The 17,561-nt window shown below is 47.0% G+C and overlaps 2 protein-coding genes across 4 annotated transcripts in view; one reads left to right on the top strand and one right to left on the bottom strand.

Moving 5' to 3' along the window:
* LOC147096232 (zinc-binding protein A33-like) overlaps positions 1 to 2,007 on the top strand; it is a 31,457-nt gene extending 29,450 nt beyond the window's left edge. The window contains exon 6 of the mRNA XM_085975084.1: positions 129 to 2,007. Coding sequence (XP_085831210.1) covers positions 129 to 676 — 548 coding nt within the window. The 3' untranslated portion in view covers positions 677 to 2,007. The remainder of the gene's footprint in view (positions 1 to 128) is intronic.
* A 1,890-nt stretch (positions 2,008 to 3,897) lies between these two features.
* LOC147096231 (zinc-binding protein A33-like) lies at positions 3,898 to 16,330 on the bottom strand. 3 transcript variants are annotated; one of them, XM_085975080.1, is made up of 7 exons: positions 15,434 to 16,330; positions 14,557 to 14,649; positions 14,206 to 14,439; positions 12,266 to 12,288; positions 12,060 to 12,166; positions 6,714 to 7,250; positions 3,898 to 4,614 (listed from the first exon to the last, which is right to left on the bottom strand). In XM_085975080.1, exons 1-7 carry the CDS (start codon positions 15,920 to 15,922, stop codon positions 4,556 to 4,558), a joined length of 1,542 nt encoding a protein of 513 aa, XP_085831206.1. In that variant the 5' UTR covers positions 15,923 to 16,330; the 3' UTR covers positions 3,898 to 4,555. The 3 variants fall into 3 exon arrangements, with proteins under 3 accessions (XP_085831206.1, XP_085831208.1, XP_085831207.1); XM_085975082.1 differs by having other exon boundaries at positions 6,936 to 7,250; XM_085975081.1 differs by lacking the exon at positions 3,898 to 4,614 and having other exon boundaries at positions 6,706 to 7,250.
* Between the last annotated feature and the right edge of the window lie 1,231 nt (positions 16,331 to 17,561).

Genomic DNA, 17,561 nt, shown 5'->3' with positions numbered 1-17,561 from the left:
TATATAAATACAAGTTGTTATTGTTGTAGAGTAGAATGTAATTTGTAACAAGTAAAACCATTTAGTGTTTGGATAAATTAAGGTAAAGCTGCTTATTTTCTCACTTTTTTTTTCTCTCTCTCTGCCAGTTCCGGCTTCGGTGACCCTGAACCCAAGGACGGCCCACTCCTGGCTCATCATATCGGAGGACCTGACCAGCGTCAGATACGCAAACAAGCAACAGCAGCTGCCCGACACCCTGGAGAGGTTCAACCCCTCTCTCTGCGTCCTGGGCTCTGAAGGTTTCACATCGGGAAGGCATTACTGGGAGGTGGGGGTGGGCGAGAGCGCCGAGTGGGACGTGGGAGTGGTGAAGGAGTCCATCAACAGGAAAGGAGATATCACGGCCATTCCGCAGGCTGGATATTGGATAGTGTGGCTGCGAAATGGCAATGATTACAAGGCTGGCTCCCTGCCTCGCACCCGCCTCAGACTGAGTGTCCGGCCCCGGACGATCGGGGTGTACCTGGACTATGAGGGCGGGCAGGTGTCCTTTTACAATGCGGACAACATGTCCCATCTCCACACTTTCACCGACCTTTTCACCGAAAAGCTTTATCCTTTCTTCAGTCCCTGTTTGAGTGGGCACGGGGAAAACTCTGTGCCGCTGAAAATCTGCCAGTCCAAATTCCATTAACGCTGAAAAGTTCCGTCCCGATAATTTTCTTAAGGCTCCCTTCAGGTTTGCTTTACCCTCTCGCTCTTCATTAAATCAAAGAATCTTACGGCCCGATGATGGAGCTGAGATCGGAAATGGGAGGGGCAGGCACATCAGGCGGAATCGCTTCTGCCGCCCGCTGTACCATACACCCAATATTCTGTTCTATTCCAATCAATGGTGCTGAATATCAGGCGGGGCGTATAACGGGCGACTGACGTGATATTGTTCGTTTTGTACCCCCGGTCCTTGTCCAACTTCACCCCCGTCTCTGCTGGTGTCTTTTTCCACGAGTCCCTGGTCTAATCTCAGTCTCTCACATACCTCCTTCACATACTTCAATATTCCTCTTTTTGAAGCAGCTCTCCTAATTCTCTTTTGAAAGAACGTATGGCTTAAAATGGGTTGCGGCAGACAATCCCCCATTCTAACCACACTTTGCACAATGATGTGTTACATTTATGCCCTGTGGTTAGCGTTATGCTGCCCATTGGAAATGACTCCTCGCGATTTCATAATCCTTTATAGTGTGCAAGATATCTTTCGCATCACCTCTTAATCTTCCTAATTCTATTTTTAAAGATCCCAACTTTTCAAGTTAAATGCAAGTCCAGGTAACATCGCAAGAGGCTCCTGTTCTTGTCTCTTACTTAGAATGGGGTTTCGCAAACTGTACCCAGTGCAAATTGTAATCCAAGTCTACTTCTGTGTGGATTTTATTCTCCATTGATGTTAGCGGAGAGCAATATTGGGCGAGTTGTAAAACTGGCGTACCGCCCAACCCCGCCGGGCGATTCAGGTTAAAATGACTCCCTTCAAGTTATTAAAGAGCAAGGTGCAAGCTGCCGCCTGCAGTCTCAATCTGCAGGAGAATAGCGGCCCTTGGCTCTGCATTCAACGTTTGCACCATGATGTGGCCACGCACGTCTTTGCTCGCCCGACGCAGGAGCGAGGAAGCGTTCAACCCTGGGAGATCACCCGAATCGATCGGTAGTCTAGAATCCGGCTGAGGGGAATGCATAATGCCGTGACCCGCCTTTGCATAAAGTAACACCATCGCCATCTCACCACAGACCGGCGGATTTGGGACTGCTATAGGTTCCCGGTCGTGAATTTCTTTAAAAAAAATAAACTTTAATCTTTGTTCTTTGATGTAATGTTTTCCTGACTAACCTATTTGGACACCATTCACACCTTTGATTGCTGTGATTATCTCTCTGCCGACGTGTGATAAATGGCAGTTAGAAAGATTACCTGTAATCATCTGGCATTATTCGCTTGTGATTTCAAATAAAACTGTTGGACTATAACCTGGTGTTGTGTGACTTCTTACATTTGTCCACCCCAGTCCAACACCGGCATCTCCACACCATCAGATATCCAAGCCAAGCATGTAGCGGTCTGTACCGTGTGAGTGCTATTTCCCACAACCCTAGGTCCACCAGACTTTGTATCTATATTTTGTAGGCTCCTTCTCTTCAGCAAGCTTTGCACATCAAGCCCCAGTCCAGAGACTTGAGCACATAATCCAGGCTGACACTCCCGGTGCAGTACTGAGGGAGCACTGCCCGTGTTTTAATTCTCCTCTGTCTCTGGGCCCCGATGACTCTCGATGTTCTTGAGGTTTTTATTTAATTTTACAGGGATCTCTGGAACAGTTGCCACGAGTTTGTTCCACTGCACCGATTAAACAAACACATTTCACCAACAAGACGTAACCTAGGCTGGCGAGGATACCGTCTTTCACAAGAGACCCCAATCCTCGGCTTTGGAAGCCCAGCCCCGGCACTATTGGAGGAAGAGCAGGGGAGCTCTTCCCGTGGCCTGGCCAACATTTACCCATAACCAACAGCGCTAGGAAAAGCAGATTATCTGATTAAGTCATTGCTGTTTGTGGGAGCTTGCTGTGCGCCATTTGGCTGCCGAATTTCCTACGTTACAACAGTGACTACACTTCAAAAATCCTTCATTTGCTGTGAAGCGCTTTGGGACGTCCTGAGGTTGTGAAAGGCGCTGTAGAAATACAAATTATTTCTTTGCTGTCAGCTGTGACAGGCAACTGCTCAACCTTTGTCATGTTCCAATGGCGTTTGATTTGAAATAGAATTGGGCTGTTGATTTAAAATGAAGATGGCCGCATTGATTGTTGTAGCAGGTTTTAGATGGCTTGTTCCATTGTAAAACCTGGCACTTAGAACAAAATTGGACAAAATGTTGATATCTCTTGAAATACCTCTCCTCTGTTTGGTTGGAGTTATATGAATGATAGTATTTTATTTACTGCTGCAAGCTCCTATATAGTCAGATGATTGCAGGATATTACTTCATTTGAAATAAGGCAAGACCAGAGACCCAATCAAACTGACCTTGTGGAGTTAGAAGTAGGAGCTTTGAGACAATGAGTCTCCTGACTCCCCAAACCTTTCTACCATTTACAAGGTACAAGTCAGGAGTGTGATGGAATACACTCCACTTGCCTGGATGAGTGCAGCTCCAACAACACTCAAGAAGCCGGACAGCATCCAGGACAAAACAGCCCACTTGATTGACAGCCCGCTCCACCACCTTAAACATTCACTCCCTCCACCACTGGCGTACCGTGGCTGCAGTGTGTACCATCTACAAGATGCACTGCAATAACTCGCCAAGGCTTCTTCGGCAGCTCCTCCCAAACCTGCGACCTCTTCCACCTAGAAGGACAAGGGCAGTAGACGCATGGGAACACCACCACCTCCAAGTTCCCCTCCAAGTCACACACCATCCTGACTTAGAAGTATATCGGCCGTTCCTTCATCGTTGCTGGGTCAAAATCCTGGAACTCCCTCCCTAACAGCACTGTGGGAGTGCCTTCACCACACAGACTGCAGCGGTTCAAGAAGGCGGCTCACCACCGCCTTCTCAAGGGCAATTAGGGATGGGCAATAAATGCTGGCCTTGCCAGCGAGGCCCACATCCGATAAAAAAATAATTTTAAAAAACCTGCCAGAAAGTGCTGGCCGGAGGAAGACTGTGGATTACGCAGAAGGCGCTTGTTTCCGAAGAAAGTATTTGGTATTTTGGTTTATGCCGAGACTTATGATTGGTTGACATTCGCTACATGTCGCTGAACAAATAAAGAAATGATGGGGTATACTGTTATATTGAAAATAATTGATTCCAACTCAGATTAAATACCCCAGGACCGTGTCACAACTCTTTAACTTATTATTTAATTCAACCATATATGCAGTCAGTTACAGATTGAATCACATTAAGCACGAGTCACACGGCTAAATCCTCAACTATTACAGTGGCACAATTCTTTGTATGATTGGCAATAAGAGTAGTTACTAGACCCTAGATCATCGCAGAATAACAGGTAGTGTTTAAAGTTACAACAATGCTTTCAACTATCATTAACTGCACCGGAAGGTTAATATCTGCAGGGCACAAAGCGAGATGTGACCAATAATTTCACAGTTTTAATTACATTGAGGTGCATTGACTTTTGGTAACTTTAAACATCGGATATTCCAGAGTATATAATCCTTCCGTTAATTTCACTTCCACACATTCACTTTCCTAAAATATTAGTAGGGTTGTCCATTACCTGTCGAGGGATCTGATAAACAGTACTACCTGACCATTTAATGAAATTCCCTGTTGGGTTTTAGGAACCATTCTCCACTTGGTCAGTGTAACTGAGCGTTTGCTCTACGGTGACAATCTCATTTGAAGGAGTGTGTAAGAATGAACCTCGCAGGTCAAAACTTGACGCAGAGGGCTTCATGCTACTGATCACAGACTATTCCAATGGCCGAGCAAAAGGTGGAACGAGACTGAGAAGAATGCATTGACCTTCCTCGCAGCCTTCTGGGTCTACGCCACCCTCTTCTTCCACATCACCTCCTGGTTGTTATAATCGGGGTTATAGAAGTCTGCGAATGACAAAGTTAAAAAGAAATGTACACTGGACTCCATTAACACACTGAACACAATGGATGAAATATGACTCAGTGCAAAGATAAACAGAAATCTCCTTCTGCCTAAACTGAAACAAGAAACCCAGCCAGAAACTCCTTCATAGAACATGGAATATTTAAAAATAATATAGTCAGCACCTTATTTGGGGGGAGGGGATGAAACTTCAGGAAATTCCAATGATTGCAGTTCAAACTGACTCTCTACTCAATCGCTCATGAACAGACTGAACTCATCTAATGGGGCTAGACTGGGGCCATCGGCAATTGGTTCCCACTATTTAGTCTCATTAACTAATCAGAATTAAATTCAAAGACACTTTTACCACATTGAGATGTTAGTTTTTATTACTCTATAAATTCACACATAAGTCATAACTGGGCCGAGGACACACAACACAAATAAAAAAAGAATACGAAGGAAAGAATTTGCTTTTCTATGGCGCCTTGCACATCCTCAGGACGCCCCAAACCGCTTTACAGCCAATGAAATACTTTTGAAGTGGAGTCACTTTTGTAATGTAGGAAACGCGGCCACCAATTTTCACACAGCAAGCTCCCACAAACAGCAATGAGATAAATGATCAGATAATTAGGTGTTGTTTGAGGGATAAATATTGACCAGGACGCCGGGGAGACCTCCCCTGCTCTTCTTCGAATAGTGCCATGGGATATTTTACATCCGCCTGAGAGGGCAGGCGGCGCCTCGGTTTAACGTGTCATCCAAAAGACAGCACCTCTGACAGTGCAGCGCTCCCTCAGCAGTGCACTGGGAGTGTCAGCCTAGGATCATGTGCTCAAGTCTCTGGAGTGGGACTTTGAAGCCACGACCATTCTGACTCAGAGGTGAGCGGGCTATTGATTGAGCCACAGCTGACAGTGTGCAAATGTTTTGGGTTGAACTGTTGTCTTTTTCCTGCAATAACAGAGATGTGATCTCAGCTCAGCTTTCCCTTAGACATGTGATGGGACCCCCCAAGGCAACTTTCTTTCACCAACTAACCATTGTGCATCTCTGCTCCTACTCTCCGCTGCTGAAACCCTATTCCAGAGTTTATCTCCTCGAGACTCCTCTTCTCCAGCACTCCCCTTCCTGGCCACCCCACATCTACCTCCATGAACTCCATGTCATCCAGATCCCCTAGGGCCCACATTCTCACCTCACTAACGCCCACATTCCTAATCCTCCCCTTTCCTTTCTTCTTCCTGCTTCCTGTCCATCAGTTGAACTTGCACTGTAAGGAGCGCTTAAAGATCTCCCTGGATATAAGGAGCGTTTAAAGATCTCCCTGGATGTAAGGAGCACTTAAAGATCTCCCTGGATATAAGGAGCGCTTAAAGATCTCCCTGGATATAAGGAGCGCTTAAAGACCTCCTTAGATGTAAAGAGTGATTAAAGATCTCCCTGGATGTAAGGAGCGTTTAAAGATCTCTCTGGATATAAGGAGCGTTTAAAGATCTCTCTGGATATAAGAAGCACTTAAAGACCTCCCTAGATGTAAGGAGCGTTTAAAGATCTCCCTGGATATAAGGAGCGTTTAAAGATCTCTCTGGATATAAGGAGCGTTTAAAGATCTCTCTGGATATAAGGAGCGTTTAAAGATCTCTCTGGATGTAAGGAGCGCTTAAAGTTCTCCCTGGATGTAAGGAGCGCTATAGGAAGCCATGTGGTTGCTACCATTGCTTTTATATCTTCTACATTTCCATATCCTGTGTCTAGATCCTTTGGAAATGTTTGGACTTAGAATGTACTGTATTTGGGCTACACTCACCCATCTCTACACTGGTGAGTGGAGGGCTTGTCTCTTTGGACTTTTAAGGGAGGAAGCAGTGACGGGGGTGGAATGAAGCGATCAGCATTCCCCCATTCCCCCACCCCCATTCATCCTATTCTCTTCCCTCCACTCCCTATTGAATGGCACTTTCTGCCTATGAAGTTATTGTATCATCCTCACACTTTAAATGCTTCTGCATTTCTACCGGTGATAAAATCCAAAAGCCAATAGTTGAACAGAAAGAAAAAAATGCATGAAAACTGATGTTTTTCTGTTAATGACCTTTAGCGGAGCAGATCTTCAGTGGCTCTGTGGCTTTCCCATGGCCATTCAAACAAGGACTGAAGAAGGGAAAGAGTCTCTCAGTGAAGATGTCGGTGAAAGTGTGGATATGGGACATGTTGTCTGCATTGTAAAACGACACCTGTCCCTCCTCATAGTCCAGGTACACCCCGATCATCCTGGGTTTTACACTCACAGCCAGGCGGGTACGAGGCAACGTACCGGCCTTATATTCGCTCCTTCTCAGCCAGACAATCCAGTAGCCAGCCTCTGGCATGGCCGTGATGTCTCCCTTCCTGTTGATGGACTCGGCGACCACCCCGAGATCCCACTCGGCACTGTCGCCCACCTCCACTTCCCAGTAGTGCTTCCCTGATGTGAATCCCTCAGATGCCAAGACGCACACGCATGGGTAGAACCTTTCTGGCGTTTCAGGGAGCAGCTGACCTTTGTCTCCGTATCTTACGCTGGTCAGGTCATCAGACAGGATGAGCCAGGAGTGTGCTGTCTTAGGATCCAGAGTCAGACAAGTTGGAGCTGGAAGGGAGAGGGGTAGAAAAAAAGAGAGATTTGAATTAATTAAGCAGGAAATGGCTATCCTTTATCTACGCGCCGATTCTTTTCTATAAGTCACTGATGGGTCTAAGGAAAAGCTTCTGTGTGAATCTCCCTCCATGCACATTGACGCCAAGTTATCAGAGAGAGTTGTGAGAAGAGTCTTCAGATACTGGGGATTATTTTAAGAGGAGGAGGGAAGGTTAAGGGGAGACATAAGAACATAAGAACATAAGAAATAGGAGCAGGAGTAGGCCAATCGGCCCCTCGAGCCTGCTCCGCCATTCAATAAGATCATGGCTGATCTGATCCTAACCTCAAATCTTCTATCACTCTGCATCCACCCGAACCCATGTGATCTCCTGGGAGAGGCGAAAAACCAGATAAAGACCCAATGGCCAATTTGGGAGAAAAAAATCTGGGAAACCCGCCCTTTCCCCGTAGCCCTGCAATTTTTTTTCTTTCACGTACTTATCCAATTTCCTTTTGAAAGCCACAATTGAATCTGCCTCCACCACCCTTTCAGGCAGTGAATTCCAGATACTAACCATTCACTGCGTAAAAAAGTTTTTCCACATGTCGTCTTTGGTTCTTCTGCCAATCACCTTAAATCTGTGTCCTCTGGTTCGTGACTCTTCCGCCAATAGGAACAGTTTCTCTCTATTTACTCTGTCTATACCCCTCATGATTTTGAGCACCTCTATCAGATCTCCTTTCAACCTTCTTTGCTCTAAGGAGACCAACCCCCCAGCTTTTCCAGTCTATCCACGTAACTGAAGCTCTCATCCCTGGAACCATTCTTAGAAATCTTTTCTGCACCCTCTCTAAGGCCTTCATATCCTTCCTAAAGTACGGTGCCCAGAATTGGACACATACTCCAGTTGAGGCCGAACCAGTGTTTTTTACAGGTTCATCTCAACTTCCTTGCTTTTGTACTCTATGCCTCTATTTATGAAGCCCAGGATCCCTTATGTATTAAGGGTTTTAAAAATGATGGCAGGTTTCCATAGGGTCATTAGGGAACCACTATTTCCTCTGGTTGGGGGGGGGGGTCAGGGGCTAAACTCGAGTAAAAAGACGGCGGCGGGGTAATGAGAACCCTTGTTGCCAGGCAAACAACGGGTAAGAGGGAATCGGCAGCCCGTTTTATGACTGGGCCGATCCTCGTCTCCAGTGAAGCCAAAGGGGGTGGAATTAGACATGGACAGGGATAGAAACCAGACGGGGGTGCAATTGGTCCACGCCAATAGCGTGAAACTGGTTCATGGTGAATCGGCAGCCCGTTTTACACGATATTCTTTACCATTGACTTCTTGAGAAGAAAATGGCGGTGCGGTGTAAAACCGGCTGCCGATTGGCATTGAGTCTGCTTCACGGTACTGGTGTCGACCAATTTCACCCCCCTAGAATCACATCGGCTGTACAGCCCGCCCGACAGTCGGTTCCGATAACTTCAATAGAACGAAATATCGGGCGTGTTGTGTAACGGGTGGCCGATGTGATTCTGCCTGGTTGGATCACCACTCCCCCCTGCCCAATGTCCAATTTCACTCCCGCTGGAAAATAACATCGAGCCTGGTATCAAACGGGCTCCCGACTCTCTACGAGCCCTTCGCGCTCGGGGCACACACGGATTTCACCCCCGAGAGTTTGCCGGTGGTTAGGAGGGGAGCGGTTAGCGCAGGCTGGTGCTCTCGAATAGACAGCCAGTACGGTAGCTCACACCCTTAGAATAGAAAGTTGATGTTAACAAAACCAGAAGGACGGAATGGGAAAATACGCTGAGCAAACGTAACAGATTGCCTGGTGCAAGGAGGTTCGCTATCCACATAACTGAAATAGAACAACAACTGGACAGTGTAGAGCGAGCTTTACTCTGTATCTAACTCGTGTTGTACCTGCACTGGGAGTGTTTGATGGGACAGTGTAGAGGGAGATTTACTCTGTATCTAACTCGTGTTGTACCTGCACCGGGAGAGTTAGATGGGACAGTGTAGAGAGAGCTTTACTCTGTATCTAACTCGTGTTGTACCTGCACTGGGAGTGTTTGATGGGACAGTGTAGAGGGAGCTTTACTCTGTATCTAACCCATGCTGTACCTGCACCGGGAGAGTTAGATGGGACAGTGTAGAGAGAGCTTCACTCTGTATCTAACCCGTACTGTACCTGCCTTGGGAGTGTTTGATGGGGCAGTGTAGAGGGAGCTTTACTCTGTATGAAACTCGTGTTGTACCTGCACTGGGAGTGTTTGATGGACAGTGTAGAGGGAGCTTTACTCTGTATCTAACCTCTGCTGTACCTGCCCTGGGAGTGTTTGATGGGACAGTGTAGAGGGAGCTTTACTCTGTATCTAACCCGTGCTGTACCTGCCCTGGGAGTGTTTGATGGACAGTGTAGAGGGAGCTTTACTCTGTATCTAACCCGTGCTGTACCTGCCCTGGGAGTGTTTGATGGGGCAGTGTAGAGGGAGCTTTACTCTGTATCTAACCTGTGCTGTACCTGCCCTGAGAGTGTTTGATGGGTCCGTGTAGAGGGAGCTTTACTCTATATCTAACCCGCGCTGTACCTGCCCTGGGAGTGTTTGATGGGACAGTGTAGACGGAACTTTACTCTGTTTCTAACTCGTGTTGTACCTGCACTGGGAGTGTTTGATGGGACAGTGTAGAGGGAGCTTTACCCTGTATCTAACCCGTGCTGTACCTGCCCTGGGAGTGTTTGATGGGACAGTGTAGAGGGAGCTTTACTCTGTATCTAACTCATGTTGTACCTGCCTGGGAGTGTTTACTGGGACAATGTAGAGGGAGCTTTATTCTGTATCTAACCCGAGCTGAACCTGCCCTGGGAGTGTTTGATGGGACAGTGTAGAGCGAAATTCACTCTGTATCTAACCCGAGCTGTACCTGCCCAGGAGTGTTTGATGGGACAGTGCAGAGGGAGTTTTATTCTGTATCTAACCCGAGCTGTACCTGCCTGGGAGTGTTTAATGGGACAGTGCAGAGGGAGCTTTACTCTGTATCTAACCCATGCTGTACCTGCCCTGGGAGTGTTTGATGGGACAGAGCAGATGGAGATTTACTTCTGCAGAGAAGATTTACCAGAATGGTCCGGGGATGGGGGATCTTAGCTACAAGGACAGGTTGGAGAAGCTAGATTTGTTTTCATTAGAGCAAAGGAGGTTGAGGGGTGATTTGATAGAGGGGTACAAGGCTATGATGGGTTTGGATAAGCTAGACGGGGAAAGGCTGTTCCCACGAGTTGATGGTACAAGGACTAGGGCAGACATATTTAATGTTTTGGGCAAGAGATACAGGGGGTGATGTGAGGAAAAACTTTTTTATGCAGCGAGTGGTGAGGACCTGGAACTTGTTGCCAATGGAAGTGGTGGAAGCGGAGACACTCAATGTTTTCAAGGGAAGACTGGATAATCACTTGCGGGAAATAAATTTGCAGGGCTACGGGGATAGAATGGGGGAATGGGATGGACTGGATTGCTCTACAGAGAATCGGCATGGACTCGATGGGCCAAAAGGCCTCCTTCTGTGCTGTTATGACTCTATAACAGGCTAAAATTGCTTCACAGGCACTTCACAGAAATCACAGAAATCACAGAAACCCCACAGTGCAGATAGAGGCCATTTCGGCCCATCGAGCCTGCACCGACACATATCCCACCCGATCCCTGTAACCCCTACACCAACACATATCCCACCCTATCCCCGTAACCCCACGTATTTAATCCCCCTAACACTAAGGGTCAATTTATCATAGCCAATCAACCTAACCCGCACATCTTTGGACTGTGGGAGGAAACCGGAGCACCCGGAGAAAACCCACGCAAACACGGGGAGAATGTGCAAACTCCACACAGACAGTCACCCGAGGCCGGATTCGAACCCGGGTCCCTGGCGCTGTGAGGCAACAGTGCTACTTTAGTTCCAGCTGCATCATAAGCACATTTCGTTCTATCAGTATACAATGTTTATTTTTAATCAGTCTGCTTAATGTTTGGGAGGACAGGGCGTCCTTCAAAAGCCATTATTAAACAGTTATAATACAAAGTGTATCAGTTATAACTGGGACCGGAAAACACTTTTCTGTTCATTGAGCGAATTAATTATCATTCAACCTTGAGGGTGAGAACAGTGATGATCAAAAAACAACAGAGTATTGCTGCCATTTCATTATGGTCACAATGGGACAGATTTGTGATGCTCTCTCGGCGTAAAATCTGCGGACCAGCCGCCCGTGATGGAATCCACCCGTTTTTTTTCACTTCCAGGGTTGAATTAAAGGGATCAAGGGATATGGGGAGAAAGCAGGGACAGGGTACTGAATTTGGATGATCAGCCATGATCTCATTAAATGGTGGAACAGGCTCGAGGGGCCGAATGGCCTACTCCTGCTCCTACCTTCTATGTTTCTATGAATGACAATCAGGCTGTTACTATAATGAGCGGATTAATCGCAAGGCCAGGTTTAAGGCGGGCAACAATCTGAAAATTTGCCCCAATATATCGGAGGCACTTATCCAATTATGAGCGAATCGGTCCCTCCAATCTCAGGACGACAACTTTTGCATCATACAACAAATTCGTCGTGGCCGGTGCGGTAAAGCGGGCGGTACCTGAGCGGCTGCCCGTTATACGCAGCACCGGATATTCAAGACCATTGACTGCAATGGAACTGAACATCACATAACGTGCAGCTGCCCGAGACAAATTTCTAGCCAAACCTTTCTCGGTTCAAGTTTCTTTTGTCTGAGGATGCAACAAGTGAAGGGTAGCACCTTACCTGGGCTGATGGTGCCTATCATTTGTTTCCAAACCGTGTACTGTAAAGGTCCTTTGAATATTCCCAGAGGTAGATTTCCACTGGTCAACATGTGGTGATTGTCTTCGCTAATAACGGAAAGATGACACAGTTGACATTACAAAGTGACGTTAAACAACATTATTTTTTTTGCTTTACATAGAGTTTCTGTGAAGAAGTTCCCATACCTCTTTTGTCGACATGCTTCTTCCTAAAAGTAAAATAGAAGAGGGATGTGAGCTCGCCGTTGTGCAGTACTGCTGGTAGTGTTAGGACAGAACGAGACTGAGAAGCCAGCATCAAACACATTACCAACATAACCAAACGTCAGTGATCTCAGTCGGAGAGCAGAGAGAGAAAAATGGACACGAGCCAAACCTGTTTTGTGCAGAATTCCTATAGAAATCGGGAACTCTCTCCCTGAAAAGGCTGTGGATCTGGGAAAATTGGAGCTTTCAAGACTGAGCGCGATAGTTTTTGTTAGGTAAGGTTTATCAAGGGATACGGAGCGAAGGTGGGTAAATGGAGTTAAGATACAGATTAGCCATGTTCTAATTGAATGGCACACCAGGTCGGAGGGGCTGAATGGCTTCCTCCTCTTCCTATGCCGCCGAAATAACCTCAGTGATGAAGATACACAAGCCTAGACATTTCTGCCGGTACTATTAGCCCTGGAATGCTTGAAATTTCCATGAATCACCCCTTTATCCGCATTTGAGCCACTTTATTTTAGACCGCTTAACAGCTCCGCAAAAATACTGGGTATAGGCAAGCTGATGACAATGCGCCAAGGGCTGGCCTGTTAACGGTAATTTCTGGGGCTCTGACATTATATCATGGGATACGGTTTCAAATTCCTCCCCCCAACCCCCTCCCCCACACCCTTCATTTCAGCAGAGGCGTTAAACCATTTAGTGGGTGCAGTAGATAGATCGAATGTCGGAATAATTGCTTAACCATCCCTAAGCCAGAATCCCACAGTGCAATTTCAAGGCATGGGTTGCAATGGGATCAATCTTAACTTAACCCCGCGCATCACATCGGGAAACTGACCAGATTGTGTGCTGGCTTTGCATCCCCCGTAGAGTGATATTGGGGGGGGGGGTGTAAAACCAGTGTTCCACCCGCTCCCATGGGCTTCCCACCCGGCACGTTGTGTTAAAATGACCAGCAAACGACTCTGACAATCACAGCGAGGTTCGGATCGGTGAGATTACAAGCACACGCATTCACTCCGGTGCATTACAATGTCACTTACATAGAAGATAGGAGCAGGAGTAGGCCATTCGGCCCCTCGAGCCTGCTCCACCATTTAATGAGATCATGGCTGATCATCCAAATTCAGTGCCCTGTACCTGCTTTCTCCCCATTTCGCTTGATCCCTTTAGCCTTAAGAAATATATCTAACTCCTTCTTGAATATATTTAATGAATTGGCCTCCACTGCCTTCTGAGGTAGAGAATTCCACAGGTTCACCACTCTCTGGGTGAAGAAATTCCTCCTCATCTCAGTCCTAAATGGCTTACCCCTTATCCTTAGACTGTGACCCCTGGTTCTGGACTCCCCGGCCATCGGGAACATCCTTCCTGCACCAAGTCTGTCTAGTCCTGTTAGAATTTTATCAGTTTCAATGAGATCCCCTCTCATTCTTCTAAACTCCAGCGAGTATAAGCCCAATCAACCCACTCTCTCCTCATACGTCATTCCTGCCATCCCAGGTATCAGCCTGGTGAACCTTCGCTGCACTCCCTCCATGACAAGAACATCCTTCCTCAGGTCATTACCAGGTTCTTGGCCCAAATAATTAGAATCGACATTCCAAGTTATTCCTACCGAAATTGTGCCAACATGTCGACATTTGGGGATTCGGTTCACCGGCGGCTGCTTCGTTCACTGATAAGTGAAGAATATTGCTCAGAGTCTACAAATTCAGACCCCTTTGGAAAATTCAGACCCACGCGAGACATTTTACTCCAAAAGTGCGCCCCACTTTTTGACGACCTGCAGTTTTGCTGAATCGTATCAAAATTAAAAAGGGCGAACTCGCCTTTCAAGTGAAATTTTGAACGCTGAAATTCGCTGAATGTAACACCAGGAACGTTTCCCACCCTCCCCGTGATCCCGGTACCTCCAGAAAGCTGAGTGTCTCCCTCTGGTCCATCTTAGCGTGCAGCCGCGCTAGCTTTAGCTGAATAGAATCCAAATGCTCTTGTGTCTCCTGAAGGTTCTTCTCCATCGTTTCGGAAATGTTCTCTTCGTGCTCCTTCAGCTCGAGAATTAAGCTCTCTTCCTTCTTGTCCAGGAACTGGTGCATTTCCGCGAACTCGGATGCAATGAGGTTCTGCAGACCCGTCGACTTTTCCTGCAGTGGCGGGGGGAACACAGAAACCCAATTAAAAAAAAATATGGGGAAATCTAGTGCCGGAACAACGAACGGGTGGAGAAAGGCAAAGAGAAAAGCGGCGTGGAAGAGACTTACTCCGATTTCTGAAATGCTCTGCTTTTCTTTCAGCTTAGCTTCAAGAACTGCGATCTTCTGCCTCAGCAAGCCCAAGGAGGATTTCAGTTTATCCTAGGGTTGGAATGTCGCAGAAGTGTTTAAGCGTGCAATTGAAAAGGAAGACAACATATTGGGGAAGTGGGGGTAATTTTAAAATTCGGGCGGCATTGATAAGCCGCTTCATTATACACCGTGCGGGATTTTCAGTATCGCCTGCTTTGTGGCATTGCCCGAAGTTACTACAATTATACAGCTGAGGCCACACCCGGAGCACTGTGTACAGTTCTGGTCTCCTTACCTAAGGAAAGACATATTTGCCTTAGAGAGAGTGCAACGAAGGTTCACCAGACTGGCTCCTGGATGAGGGGATTGCCCTATAAGGAGAGACTGAGTAGTCTAGGCCTATATTCTCTAGAGTTCAGAAGAATGAGAGGTGATCTCATTGAAACACAAAATTCTTACAGGGCTTGACAGGCTAGATGCAGGGAGGATGTTTCCCCTGGCTGGGGAGTCTAGAACCAGAGGTCACAGTCTCAGAATAAGGGGTCGGCCATTTAGGACTGAGATGAGGAGACATTTCTTCACTCAAAAGGTTGTGAATCTTTGGAATTCTCCACCCCAGAGAGCTGTGGATGCTCAGTCGTTGAGTATAACATTTTGGGAACCTTGAGAATTAAGGGATATGGGGATAGTGTGGGAAGGTGGAGTTGAGGTAAAAGATCAGCCATAATCTATTGAATGGCAGAGCAGGCTCGAAGGGCCGAATGCTGCTCCTATTTCTTATGTTCTTATGAAGTTACAATCTCTCCCCCCACCCCCCACATAACAAATCAGATACAAAATCGGCTCCTTTTACCTTGTACTTATCAACCGCTTCATGTATGAGCATGAAATCGTGGAACTTGTGACTCCGACCTCCTCTCCCGTTCAAACACATCACGCAGATCAGCTCTTTGTCAGTCTCGCAGAAGAGCTTCAGCTCCTCCCGATGCTCGCTGCAGTAAAGTTTGACCTCCCGATGCTCCTTGAGCTTGACCAGCAGGCTCGGAGCCCCCTCTCTGTCCGGGCAGGGCAGCGAGCGTTCCTTCTTCACTGGAGTCAGCTTCAGGTGGCGAGCCTTGTCTGCCAGATGGGCCAGCGCCCTGTTCACCCGCAGGCTGCTTTCCCTCAAGACTTTGCGGCACTCGGGGCAGGAATTCCTCTCCTCGTTTTCCCAGTACAGCTGGATGCAGGACTGGCAGAAATTGTGGCCACAGTCCAGGATGACCGGCTGGTTAAAGAGCTCCAGGCAGACGGGGCAGTTTAAGTATTCAGTCAAGCTCTCGGCCTGCTCTTTCGATGCCATGCTCAGCTTCAGTGCGTCCTGAAGTTGTTGTCACCTCACCCCCACCTCCCCTCCCTAGGCTCTATCCAGCTTCGTCCAAAAGCACCTCTGGTTTAGATGCTGCTGGATCAGAATGGCAGTACTTGTTCCCTCAAAGAAAAAGAACTCGACTGAGAAGACAGTTGCCAACTCTGCTTGGCCATATTCCTGGAGGTTTCATCACGTGACCTCCTGCCTCCAGTCGTCCCGCCCCCACACTCACGCCATTGGTCACCTGACATACAGTGGTGCCCCCCCAGGGGCCGGTATTGGAACCACTGCTCTTTTTGATATATATTAATGGACTTGGGCATACATGGCACAATTTCAAAGTTTGCAGATGACACAGAACTCGGAAATATAGTAAACAATGAGGAGGATAGTAACAGACTTCAGGAGGATATAGATAGACTGGTGAAATGGGCAGACACATGGCAGATTAAATTTAACGCAGAGAAGTGTGAAGTGATACATTTTGGTAGGAAGAATAAGGAGAGGCAATATGAATTAAATGGTACAATTTTAAAGGGGGTGGAGTAACAAAGAGACCCCTGGGGGTGTACGTACACAAATCTTTGAAGGTGGCAGGACAAGTTAAGAAGACTGTTAAAAAAGCATATGGGATTCTTGGCTTCATTAATGGAGGAATAGAGTACAAAAGCAAGGAGGTTAAGCAAAACCTTTATAAAACACTGGTTAGGTCTCAGCTGGAGTATTGTGTTCAATTCTGGGTACCACACTTTAGGAAGGATGTCAAGGCCTTGGAGAGAGTTCAGAGGAGATTTACTAGAATGGTACCGGGGATGAGGGACTTCAGTTATGTGGAGAGACTGGAGAAACTGGAGTTGTTCTCCTCAGAGCAGAGAAGGTTAAGAGGAGATTTGACAGACGTGTTCAAAATCATGAATGCTTTTGATAGAGTAAATAAGGAGAAATTGTTTCCAGTGGCAGAAGGGTTGGTAACCAAAGGACACAGATTGGAGGACACTTTTTCCGAGTGGCAGGCAGTGACTAGTGGGGTACCGCAAGGATCGGTCCTTGGACCCCAGCTATTCACAATATATATTAATGATCTAGACAAGGGAGCTAGATGTAATATCTCCAAATTTGTAGATGACACAAAGCTGGGTGGGCGTGTGTGCTGTGAGGAGGATGCTGAGAAACTCCAGGATGATTTGGACAGATTGGGTGATTGGGCAAAAGCATGGCAGGTGCAATATAACGTGGATAAATGTGAGGTTATCCACTTTGGTGGCAAAAACAGGAAGGCAGATTATTATCTGAATGGCAATAGATTGGGAGAAGGAGAAGTGCAACGAGACCTGGGTGTCCTTGTGCACCAGTCGCTAAAGGTAAGCATGCAGGTGTAGCAGGCGGTTAAGAAGGCAAATGGTATGTTGGCCTTCGTAGCGAGAGGATTTGAGTACAGGAACAAGGATGTCTTGCTGCAGTTGTACAGGGCCTTGGTGAGACCACATCTTGAGTATTGTGTGCAGTTTTGGTCGCCTTATCTGAGGAAGGATGTTCTTGCCATGGAAGGAGTTCAGCGAAGATTCACCAGGCTGATACCTGGGATGGCAGGAATGGTGTATGAGGAGAGATTGGGATGACTGGGCTTGTA

This window comes from Somniosus microcephalus, unplaced genomic scaffold, assembly GCF_052327205.1.
Source record: "Somniosus microcephalus isolate GS21.2 unplaced genomic scaffold, FLI_Smic_1.0 unresolved_chr1, whole genome shotgun sequence".
In the NCBI taxonomy this organism is placed as follows: Eukaryota; Metazoa; Chordata; class Chondrichthyes; order Squaliformes; family Somniosidae; genus Somniosus; species Somniosus microcephalus.
Note: the sequence above shows the minus strand (reverse complement) of the source record. Positions and strands in the feature narration are given on the sequence as shown.

What these genes read in the sequence shown, in the direction of transcription:
- LOC147096231 (XM_085975080.1), bottom strand. Translation starts at nt 15,922, where the DNA reads ATGGCATCGAAAGAGCAGGCCGAGAGCTTGACTGAATACTTAAACTGC. An exon ending in AGACACTCAGCTTTCTGGAG is followed by an intron (nt 12,289 to 14,205) that starts GTACCGGGATCA and finishes TTTTACTTTTAG; the next exon opens with GAAGAAGCATGTCGACAAAA. An exon ending in GAAGCATGTCGACAAAAGAG is followed by an intron (nt 12,167 to 12,265) that starts GTATGGGAACTT and finishes TTCCGTTATTAG; the next exon opens with CGAAGACAATCACCACATGT.